The 11,833-nt window shown below is 38.7% G+C and overlaps 1 protein-coding gene across 1 annotated transcript; it reads left to right on the top strand.

The window, feature by feature from the left end:
- The first annotated feature begins 313 nt into the window (after positions 1-313).
- On the top strand, positions 314-11,103 carry LOC146465969 (NHL repeat-containing protein 2-like). Its single transcript, XM_085128065.1, has 10 exons — positions 314-1,012; positions 1,854-2,167; positions 2,622-2,754; positions 3,627-3,732; positions 5,645-5,876; positions 6,631-6,753; positions 7,473-7,676; positions 8,055-8,295; positions 9,277-9,404; positions 10,162-11,103. Exons 1-10 carry the CDS (start codon positions 430-432, stop codon positions 10,294-10,296), a joined length of 2,199 nt encoding a protein of 732 aa, XP_084984191.1. The 5' UTR covers positions 314-429; the 3' UTR covers positions 10,297-11,103.
- Positions 11,104-11,833: the final 730 nt, after the last annotated feature.

Raw genomic sequence — 11,833 nt, 5'->3', positions numbered from 1 at the left:
GAGTTTCTCAAATCTCAGGAACTAAAAATCCTTTCAATAATACTTCCTCTCCAATATGATTAAGCAGTTTTTATTGTAAATCCCAAATAATTTTGAAACGCAAAACTGCCTCCAATAAAAATCCCGTAATGTGCTAATAATTACATTTTTACCGTAGATTTTCTTATGGGTTTTCAGACTTCTTCAGAAGGATCCAGAACGGAAGCCTTGCCATGTCATTCAGGGTACTGGGACGAGAGCTACGACGTGGACCTTTTGTGAAAATTATACTGCACCCACTTTTATCTTTGGGTAGTTCTGCTGACTTCTAACGGGGACGCCTGGGAGTTTACCCTGAGACATCACCATGATGAAGCGATTTTTGTGGGAAAGAATTCCACGTTAAATTTAAGTCAAAATTTTAGTCAACTTCCCCGTTATTTCAACGTTATGGTTCTTGCAGAGGGTTGGTTTATCAAACGTGGGGAGGAGCTCATAGCTAAGTTAAAATCTGCGTCCTCGAATGAAGAGAGAGACGAAGCCATTTTCAGCCACATCGAGGAGATGGGGTCAAAAGACACTGTCGATATTCCAGATTTTGATTCGAATCTGGAGTGGTTAAACTGCACCGGTCCTTTATCCTTTGAACACCAGCTTCGTGGGAAATTGTGCGTTTTAGATTTCTTCACATATTGCTGCATAAACTGCATGCATATTTTGCCCGATTTGGAGGCGCTGGAACATCTTTACTCTGAGAAAGACGGACTTGTGATACTCGGAGTCCACTCGGCGAAGTTCGAGAACGAAAAATCCTCCACGAACATTTTGAGTGCGGTGTTACGGTATGACATCAGGCACCCTGTTGTGAATGATTCTGAGGCAAAATTGTGGCACACTCTCTCGGTCCAGTGCTGGCCAACTCTCGTTGTTGTGAGTCCAGAAGGAAAAATCCTACTCAGTCTGGTGGGGGAGGGGCACAGAGACACACTGATACAGTTTGTGGGTTCAGCATTGAAATTTTACAAACAGAAAGGTAGGAGTACTGTTGTGATGCAAAGGACTGAAAGACCTTTGTAAGAGGAGAGGTGTTGGTAATGTTGCAGGGTGGAGGGGGGGGGGGAGTGGAGGGGAGTGAGCAGGATGGAATCGGTGGAGTTAACATTTACCTATGGTAAATTTTAAGTTCATTCACATTCAAAAATTGGTCTGATTAGGACTTGGCTTTACAACACAAGCTGCTTTTAACCTGGGTTTTTTCGGTTCAAAAAAGAAGATTATTTTTTATTTATTATGGTTTGTCTTAAAGCTATAAACATAGACTTTTTGTTATCAACATCTTCTGTATAAAATGAGGAACCCTGCAGAATCTCCAGTTGAAATAAAAAATCTCCAGCAATCATTTTCAAAAAAAGGTGTGCAGATCAGTCATGTTTTACAATAACCTTTTGTGCACTCACAAATTTACCAAAGCAAGAAAGAGCAAATGAAAGTCTCTGGATAAAAAGCTGGTGTTGGTAGAGAGGGTTGGTGGATGAGAAAAAGTAAGTATGAAGTGAAGGGCAAAAACAACTTGATTCAAACATATTTTGAGGGATTTAGCATAGTACACTGTATGTACAGTAGCCTAGATATTAACATAAATGATAAAAGATTTATTGGATGACAACCCAGATTCCCCCCAACTTCCCCTTAGAAGGAAGATCTAGACCCTTACTACTTACTTTCGCTATTACATAACGTTACTTAGTCGTGAAAATTTTTTGAGTGAGTGGGTTGTTGTTCAAGGTTTTGTCATAATGTTCATATTATTTATTTATTTATTTTTATTATTATTTTTTTTTGGGTTTTTAAAATATATTTAATTTATTTTTTAGGAAAAGTCAGTGAGCATTCTGTTGGTGTTTCACTGGCCAAAGATACCCTTCCCCTGACAAGTCTCTCATTTCCTGGAAAAGTATGTACTGACAAGGGAGGGGAGAGACTGGTAGTGGCTGACACTGGGCATCATAGAATTCTTATAATAAACAAAGAAGGAGTAATTTTGAATGCTATTGGTGGAGGAGTAAAATATGAAGCTGGATTTGTGGATGGGTCATTTCAAGAAGCAAGGTTTCATTCACCACAAGGAGTCACTTTTGAAAATGAAATTATTTTTGTTGCTGACACAGAGAATCATGCGATCAGACAAGTAAGAATCTTTCAGTTTTAAATTTTAATTTTTTTCTTGTTTCTTAACAATTAGGTTGAAGGTAATTCAGTAACATTTCGGTCACAAAGGACTTGCACGAGTGGATCCAGTAGCAACTCAGTTCGTTGTATGATTAATAACCACTCCCCCCTCCTCTGTTATTTTGGATGGACTGTTAATGGACTCCACTATTCTGTGACATTTTCCAAACAGTTTGATATTAGAAAAAGAGTGCTAATTGATAATGAATATATCTCAACAGTATAAAATTTCTGTATCGAGCAAAAAAAAAATTCAGCTCTGACCAGTGCAAAAACTTTGATCCAATTTAAGTACTTTGCACTAATGCAAAAGCTTTGAACCAGTGCAACTAAAATTAAACCAAAGGTCAACATTTCGTATACAAAACTTTTAACATCTATATTTTAGTGTTTCTTTATCTTTGTTTTGTCAGATTAGTCTGAAGACGGAACAAGTCACCACCATTGCTGGGAATGGTAAACAGGGAAGTGACAAAGAAGGCGGAAAACTTGGAACACTGCAGAGCATCACTTCACCATGGGATGTTGCCGTTGGCCCACCTCCTGGTTTGTACATTATTTTTACATTATACAAGGGTTCATTCATATTATTTTACAGGTTGTGGCAGAGGAAAGCAAACATTTTTAAGTTAATTTAAAGAAAACGTTTAAGTTATCTGGGTTGAGCCTAGTCACAGTCATTTGCTTTCATGATGAGATTGTTAAAGGGCCCTAGTCAGCCACACCTTTGTTTTTGTTTACATGCGAGAGTTTAGCTATTATATTTTATTCAGAGCATGTCAAAACGAAAGAAATCACTGTGTAACTACTAAAGATAATGAAACATATTTTCAGGAACACAACTTACAGTAAAGCAATAAGATTTCGCTTCACCATGCAATATCAATGATTTCAATGGCATCGAAAATGGCGGAGGCTGACTAGGGTCCTTTAAGCATTCAAATTAGCCTGCAATGCAGGTGTTTTGGGGCTGCACGCGAGTGCCAGAGTCTTGGTCAATTGTAGCTGCTATGTCAGATGACCCACCTACTTGGTTGCACTTTTTACTCTACTTCCAAATCTTCCTCTGCTTTTTTTCTGCCTGCATTGCAAGCAAATGAAATAAAAACAATGCTTGCCCACTTGCTCTGTTCTCTGGCGAAAAATATGGTTGGGAACAGATTAGGAGTAACATAGGGTGAACTTTCTACAAGAATAATTATTAAAGTGGTTTGAAATGGTGCAGAATGCTTAATTGTTTCAAAAAGTTGAAGTTCAGGATTTCACATACAATTTTTACATTTCTTTTTTCCATTCTTGTTGTTGTTGTTTTTGTTGCCATAAATAATTATTTTTTTAATTTATTTATCTGTTTAGTTTGGTGAATTATCATCATTAATTTGCTTTCCTTTTGTTTTTGGTTGTCCTATGATTATCAGGACCTACAAAAGATGAAGTTGAAAGAGATGTACTGTATATTGCCATGGCTGGCACACATCAAATCTGGGCTTTATACTTAAAAGACAGTTCATGGCTAAAGGGAGGGTCAGTCATTTATTTTATTTGTCTTTTAATTTAATTTTTTGTTTGTTTGTTTGTTTACTTTCCTTTTTTTTTTGTTTGTTTTTTTGCTGCAATCAACCTCCTTTTTTGTGCCATTTTCTTCACCCTTTAAGCCCAGCATTGACCAGCACACAATATCTCCTTACATTCTCACTACTTGATCAAATACATATATGCAGGCCACAAAAAAAAAATAACAATTATTCCACAAGTGTGCATTGGCTATAGGTCATGGTACATATAAAATGGCTGATGTACATGTACATGTACCATGGCCACTTAGCCAATCAAATCCCTGGAATTGCATCTATACAATGATCCAGTTTTTAATAATGAAGAAAATGATGGTCACCAGGATGAAATGTTTTGATTTTGAACAAATTCTCCCAACGAGTGCGGTAAGAAATATACAGTATCAAGAAAAGAGAATTTATGTTTTGGTATTACCAGTTTTAAAAGGTTAGCATCAACACTCCACTGGGCATAATAAAGGACACGTTAAGTTTACAGTGTATGTGGTGCTCTGTTGCCAGTAGTCGTGTGCTGTACATTATCTTTGAACTCTTTCATTCCTACAAAACGGACCTTGGCTACATCTAATATCGGGAACTGGTTCTGACTTTTAAGCTATGTCTACACCATACTGGATAGCTCTTGTGCCCCCAGGATAAACATATCGGGTAGGGCTTTTGGTCACACACAATACGCTTATTTATGCTGGAGCGATGCTGCACTGCTTCGGTCTTGAAATTGAATCGTCACCTATCAGACAGGTTTTCATGACATTTTCTTGAGTAGTGTGAACAGAGAATCAAACTGAAATGGAAGTCAACAACGAGAAGCGAGCATTGAATTCTATTGAAAAGATGGCGGTGGTTTTGGGGCACTTCTGTTTACACCAGGCCAGAGTATTTTTCACAACAGCATAAAATGCTATCCAGCATAGTGTAGACATTAAGTGTGACCGTTCAAATGAAAGCTATTGAACAGTGCTTTCCTGTGGCACTTATTACAGGGTTGTACTGTACATGGTGGTTCTAACTTTTATTAAAGTCTGTAGACAAAATCTTATAACGTGACCACTCAAACTGGTGAAAGCTATTGTACATGTAGTTCTATCCTTTGGTGTTCTTTATTATGTTGTACAAGGTGGTTCTAACTTTTGGGTCTGTGTGGATGAAATCCTAAAATGAAACCGTTCAAAAAAAAGCAATCAAGTAGTTCTTTCATTTGCTGTTGTTTATTGTGCTGTGCAGGGCATTTCATACTTGAATCTGGATGAAATCCTACTGTGTGACCGTTCAAATGAAAGCTACTGAGAAGTACTTTTCTGTGGTGCTGTTTATTGTGCTGTACAGAGTATTTCAAATTTTTGAGTCTGGATTAAATCCTGAAGTGTGACCATTCAAATAAAAGCTACCGAACAGCTATTTCCTGTGGTACTGTTTAGTGTGTTGTACCATGAGGTTTTAATGTCAGTGAATCTCAGTTCAGAGGAAATCCTAAAGGGTGACCATTCAAATGAAGGCTTATTGAGCTGCACTTTCCTATGGTGCTGTTTGTTTTCAACATTTTACAGCCTAAATTTGTGATATTTCTCAGATTTTTATGTTGCACACTTCCGTGTCATATTTCACTCTTCATGTGACTCTTTGTTGTGTCCATTAATTGGCAGTTTTCAAGAAAACCGACAATAAATTATTAAAAACATTATTCTCAATCTGTACAGGCTGATTCACAAGATTTGCATTTAGATATGATGTTTTTACCGGTGCATCATTGCCGCTGCTTCACTATACAGCTCTAGGTTTCAAAATTTTATTTTTTCCTTTAAAAAGGAAAAATAAGAACCTTCAGGAAAATGTGTTAAATTAATTCATTTATCGTCCTTCAGGTCCCAAGCGCAAGGCACCTGCCTTCGTTTTGCAGGAAGTGGGGCAGAAGAGAATCGCAATAACAGTTACCCGCACAGAGCTGCCTTTGCACAACCATCAGGCATCAGTCTTGCACTGGAAAAACCACTCAGGTGTTTGTTTGTAGCAGACAGTGAGAGCAGTAGTGTGAGGACTGTTGATGTTGCTACTGGTGGAACAAAGGCTTTGGTAGGAGCAGACAGAGACCCTACAGTAAGTTTACGGGAAATATGCATTCGTGCCCCTTTAAATAGCACACGAACTCTGAAGTCAAGACTCAACCAACACTCTCCTTCTTTTTGTTTTTGTTTTATGTTTGTTTTGTTTTGTTTTTTGTTGTTGTTGTTGTTGTTGCCATCAGTCGTCTGAGAAGACAAAGAAATTGAGTTTAGCCAGTTCAAAGGTCACATTCTTGCAATGACATCTGTAATTGAAGGATTTTGATCCACCGACTCCGGTAGTTTTGTTTTCACCAAATGTAGTTCTGATCTTATCAAGAATATCAAGTGTAGTGATAAAAGGGAAAGTAGAAATAAAATTTAACTTTGGGGACAAAGGAACAAAAAAAGCCTAGACAGAAATCAAACCAATGATTTTGTATACACCTCCCACCCCTCCCCTCAAGCTACTGAGTTTACCTTTGTTTCTTGGAGAGGCATAACTTTTAAATGTAAATGGTTTGAAATATCGAAGTTTCTCTTTCAAGCAGTATCAACAAGACCTTCTCAGTCTTCTTCAATTGTAATGGAGTATGCTAACTAAGAAGCCAAGATATAGGTTCAGTTTGTGAATTTCGTACCTTCTACATGTTTTTGAATACGCTTGGCATGCTCGTTTAATTTACAGTTGGTGAAGACGGAGAGGTTGAAAACTGGCTCGATAGACGGGTAATTTTTTGTTTCAAGAGCGACAAACCCTGAAAACGTGAAAAATAGATTGCATTTTTTTTGTTGTTGTTGCTCTTCAGAATTTGTTTGCATTTGGCGATCAGGATGGCAAAGGCATTGATGTAAAGCTTCAGCACCCATTAGCAGTGGCCTGGAACCCACATTCACAGAGCCTGTATGTGGCAGACTCGTATAACCACAAGGTAATAAAGCTGTACAGGCCATTTGAATTTTCTTGACGAGATCTTGATGCATGCAAAGAAAAATAGCATGATTTAACAAATCGACGGCTGTTTTCTATGGTCTAAACTCTTATAGGCCATAAAATGACGTCATAAGATGTTCAAAACTCAAGTGGAACCACAAACCGCAGGCGTGCGATTTCACTGCCAAGTTTGGTACATTGATAATAACATGGAAAAAGTGCGAGCAGAATTTTTATTTTGCGCTGAGAAAGCGCGCGCGTTACATCTGACGTCATTTTTATTGCCTGTTCTCCTATAGACAATAGCTACGAGCCAATCAGCGCACGGGAATTTTGTCATTATTTTGATCCCAGTTTTACCACTGGACCATTTGCAATATTGGCACCATCTCTTCTTCCTTCTCCACAATCTTAACCACTGAAGAAATCTTGCAATCTCGTTTAACAACATCTATATACATCTTATTAAGTACCATTATGGAACGAAAAATTAAACAAGTAATGAATTCAGTGAAATGAAACGAAACAAAAAGTGACAGACTATTCACGTTTTGGAGTATCCCAATAAACAAAGCCCATCAACTTACAGTAACCTTTGTGTTGACTCCGGCCAAAACTGACTCACATGCTCGAGTTGAAGTCCAGTCATAAACAACGAAGGACTCCGAGACATGCTTTTCATCTCGTGTTTATTAACATTTGTATTTTCTCCGGCAGATTAAAGCGATTGACCCTTCAAAGAAGACTTGCGAAACATTTCTGGGCACTGGTAAACCAGGGTTGTCTTCAGATGAAGGCAGCGTTCAGTTTGATGAACCAGGTGGACTGTGTATCAGCCCAGACGGTCAATACTTGTATGTTGCGGACACTAACAACCACGCCATTCGCCTTGTTGACTTAAACACCAAAACGGTGTCACAGGTAGGAATGGTGCTATCATTTAACCAACTGTTTAATTGAGGAAGCAGTTACATGTAATGGTCTTGACCAACAAACCTGTGGCTCTCGGATTTCGAATCGAAATAAATTTTAGAAATGTTTTTTTTTTTTGAAGAGGGCGGTAAACTGGAGAAGGTAAAGAAAAACTTTCAGAGAATGGTCGGAATCAAAAACAAAGAAAGCACTCGAATAAATTAGATATTGTAACTGAGCCTCGGTGCAACGTTTAAGAGGAAACTTGTAAGGTTTTTGCGACTTCTGAATCTTGGCGTTAATACGTTTCTTTATGAGCGTAACGCACGGAAAGCATAATGCACAAGTCCGGGAAACGTTTATTTAAAACATAATTTTCTTTCGTAGCTCAATATCGTGGAGCATTCTCTAATCTCGAAGGACCGAACAAACGGACAAGCGAGCAAAGAAAGCGCCACGATAAAACGATTAACATCGAAACGAACCCCAGTCACGTACAAAGAACCAGCTCACGTGACCAGTGGATCATCCCTTGAAGTGACGCTGAGCATAAGTCTTCCTGCGGGATGCTACCTGACAGAAGGTGTCACGAGTAATTGGCAAGTTATGGTCTTTAGGCCACAGGAAGGTAAAGTTTGCTCATCTTGATTCGATTTTAATCATTGATTATAATTTATTCTTCTTTACCAATCATAATCTCTTATCTTTGCAAGATAATTTTTTAGTATAGTTCTCAAGTTCTCTCGTTTATGAATGCCACCACTTTCTAGCACTCTTTGTACGGTCAGCTTTGACAATGGATACTACTACGGTTATACTTGACAAAAGTAATGCAAGGTTTTTTCAACGAATTTCGTTCTCTATTTGTGTGGAATTTTTGCGAAAATTTCTTCGAAAATTCGGATGAAAATTGTACGCTCTGTGCCATTTGTTAGTGTAGGAAAAACAATAGTAACGTTTTTCCGGATAAATACCAATCGGTAAATTCAGTTTCGTATGCTAATGTTTCATTTCAAGTCATATGATTTCCTTTGCAATAAAAAAATTATATGCATGTGGAAATACCTATTTTAATTTTCTAAAGAAAAACCTACAAAACTCAAATAGAGGAGCACGACAATCTCGTGCCCAGAGTGCTCAGGCTCTTTGGTCAGCGGTTGGTCGCCAGTAGATACTATGAGGAAATCGAAAAAATGGCTCTGTCTTTCAGTTGCATTGTTTACCGCTAAAATTGTCGGTGAAAAAAATCCAATACACCAAGGTCTTTCTAAGCGGTTAACTCGCTGGCCAGAGAACCTGGGGATTCCGAGTGCGAGGTCAGGAGGAGCAACAATAACTTAATGACGAAGCGCTAGGATTGTATTACCCAATATTGGCGTAAATTGCATTTTGCCCGACCGAAAGCATCATCTTTGATGTTGAAGTAGAAATTCAATTACCTTTGAATCAAGATGTTCCCCAAGACCAAAACCTGACTGACAGATTCGAAGTTTTTCTTGTGTTTTTAATTTAGCGTAGCTGATATCAACAGCTTTTCTCTCCATCCATGTTGTACCTTTTTTTGTTACCAGTTGTTTGATCATGGTGATTGTTTGGGTTCTACTCTCAGATAACGAAGTTATCCAGGAGCAGTTTAAACTAGAGCCTCCATCTGGAAATTTAACCCAGGATTCCTTGCGTGCCGTTTGCAAAATTCGGATGCCAGATGCAGATTGGGAACCACAAACTACCGCACGGGTTAGTATCAATCCCTCAAGTTGAATAGCAAAGCCAACAAATCACTGGTAGTAACACTTCTCATTTTTACAATTCTACCTGCAAAGTATCAAAGGGTAATTTCAAGTTGTGAGTGCACGAGCTCATGATTCAAGAGTAACTGCAAGGGCACCCGAGTATAGACGTACATGTTTTGGTTTAAAACGGGCTCTTCAAAGCTCAGTTGCATAAAGAAAATGAAGCAGTGCTACTGTACATGTGTGTACTTACCCAGCAGAGGTTTTAAGCTTCTTTGCCCTCATAAGTCACCCATTCATACACCTCGATGATTGGAAGTGTTGCGGCGGAGTAAAGTAAGTGAAGGATTACCCTTGGGTAACTGGATCACATTTCCGAGGGTCACGAGTTTTTGGGGAGGTACTCAACCTTAGAATCCAAAGTGGAGGTACGACGGGAAGTTTTAACCGTTACTTACATGTTAGTAGTTAGAAATACACTGTTTGAGTATCAACGCGCAAGGAAATATCACTTTGGCGTGCTTTGCCTTACAATATGTAATTTGCCCCGGGGATCCTACATACCCTGGGTTAAATATATTTCAAAATTCAATGAGACGGCGCGAGGGTAACAGTGAAAAATAAAATACAAAAGTTTACTATGCCAGTCTTGTGAGCATCACGCCTACATAGCCTTACATAGCACCACCAAGCCTAATTTAAAAGCTCTACGATGAGGCAGTGTTTCAGTGATATCATCTTGTTATTCTTTTACGTGCTAGATCGAGGCTGTGATATTTTTCTGTGAGCCAAGTGGTACCTGCAGAATGGAGGGACTAGTCTACGAAGTCCCGCTACTGAAGGCAGATGGAGACGGCAAAAATTCACTCCAGATACGGCATGAATGTAAGCTGTGAATGAAGGAACTGGGCTAACGACGACGTGAAGTCTCAGGAAAGAGTTGCTCTGACGGTCAAAAAATGTACCATATGAACACCACGCCCAGATGTTCAAGACTGCCAAACATTGTGGTCATAAAGTTAAGCCTTGGATCAAGACTAAACAAGAACTAGAAACAATCATCTCATAATACTTGGAAAATATTTCCTCTACGTTAATGCACTAAATGTCGAAAAATCCTCTTTTGTTGACTTCAAAATAATTTATAGTGCAGGATAAATTTGAACAAGAAAAATATAAAGCGGTCACCGCGGGCGAACCGAATCTTTTCTTTAAGAAATGGCAGAATTTTGCTCACCTCTGTTGATTGTAAAGTATCGTGTTTCTGTAAATGTCACGTGCCTTAATCTTCGTAAACTTTGCATTTTTTTAGACTTAATAATATTGTAACGTAATACTATAAGTTATATGAAGTAATATCACTGTTAAAATTTATGTCGTTACGTACTGTAATGTAACATTGTAAGGAAGCTTATTGAGAAAACTAGTGTAAGTCTTGAAAAAAAAAATCATCCTCGTTTATCGCAAAAAAAAAAGAACTAGAAACGACTGTGGAGATTTTATTCTCCTACTCGACAACGTCTTTAGTTAATTTTACATCTTGTGTGTTGGTCCGTTCAAAAGGTGAGTCAACGATCTTGACAATGTAGTTTCTTACAAGAAAGCTTAAAAAGGTACCTTACTATTTTACTTACGCTGGAGGGAAATTAAGGAATATTTTCTTGATGCCAGAAGGATAGCTAATAAAATACACAGTAGTTTTTCTAAGGGTGACACTCAATGCTAGTTGTGCAATGTCTATAAACCTATGACGGGCTCCTTGACTGCCCTTCAGTACTGTACTGTGTTGTGCTGTACGGTATCGTATCGTATCTTATCGTAGAGTTTCCCAGTAGCTCAGTGTACAGAAGGTCATGGCTTCGATTTCCGTGCAGAAGTCACACTATAAGCTCACGAACATCACACATTGACTAAAGTGGCCTTCATCTTGGCACGTGTTACAATATTTGGAATTATCTGGGGGTTTTTTTCTTCGCATTTTCATATGGTCACAAAAGTCGGACGTAACTTGTAACTGAATTGGTGTAGTTCTGAGCGATTCTGTGGCAAAGTGACAGGTTAGGAGTCAATTGAACATACATCGTGCAAGAGAGAATATCGCCCTTCGGCTCGCTTCCAACTGAACTGACTCGAATTCTCGCATAAAAAATACGTCACGTCTATAAGAAAAAAGGTATGACATGCAAATTTATTTCTGAAAATTAATCGCACATGCCTTACCGACCCTAATAAGTAGTCGTTCCACAAAATTGCCAAAGCGCTTCAAAATTGCCGCCATGGAATGCGTGAGTGACACCATGACAACCTCGTCGGCAGGGCTTTCGCGACAGGCCAATCGAACGCGGCCAACACTGGGAACAAGAGTCCCATTTCGCCTCAGTGGGGCGCGGGCAATGTGTATTTGATCACCTTACATTGTATAGGCACGATTTC

This window comes from Pavona decussata, unplaced genomic scaffold, assembly GCF_977016875.1.
Source record: "Pavona decussata unplaced genomic scaffold, jaPavDecu1.1 SCAFFOLD_155, whole genome shotgun sequence".
NCBI classification, from domain to species: Eukaryota; Metazoa; Cnidaria; class Anthozoa; order Scleractinia; family Agariciidae; genus Pavona; species Pavona decussata.
Note: the sequence above shows the minus strand (reverse complement) of the source record. Positions and strands in the feature narration are given on the sequence as shown.

Excerpts from the sequence above, each read along its gene's own strand:
- LOC146465969 (XM_085128065.1), top strand. The coding sequence starts at position 430 with ATGGTTCTTGCAGAGGGTTGGTTTATCAAACGTGGGGAGGAGCTCATA. Across the intron at positions 2,168-2,621 it reads AGAATCATGCGATCAGACAA|ATTAGTCTGAAGACGGAACA; the intron begins GTAAGAATCTTT and ends TTGTTTTGTCAG. Across the intron at positions 9,405-10,161 it reads AACCACAAACTACCGCACGG|ATCGAGGCTGTGATATTTTT; the intron begins GTTAGTATCAAT and ends TTTACGTGCTAG.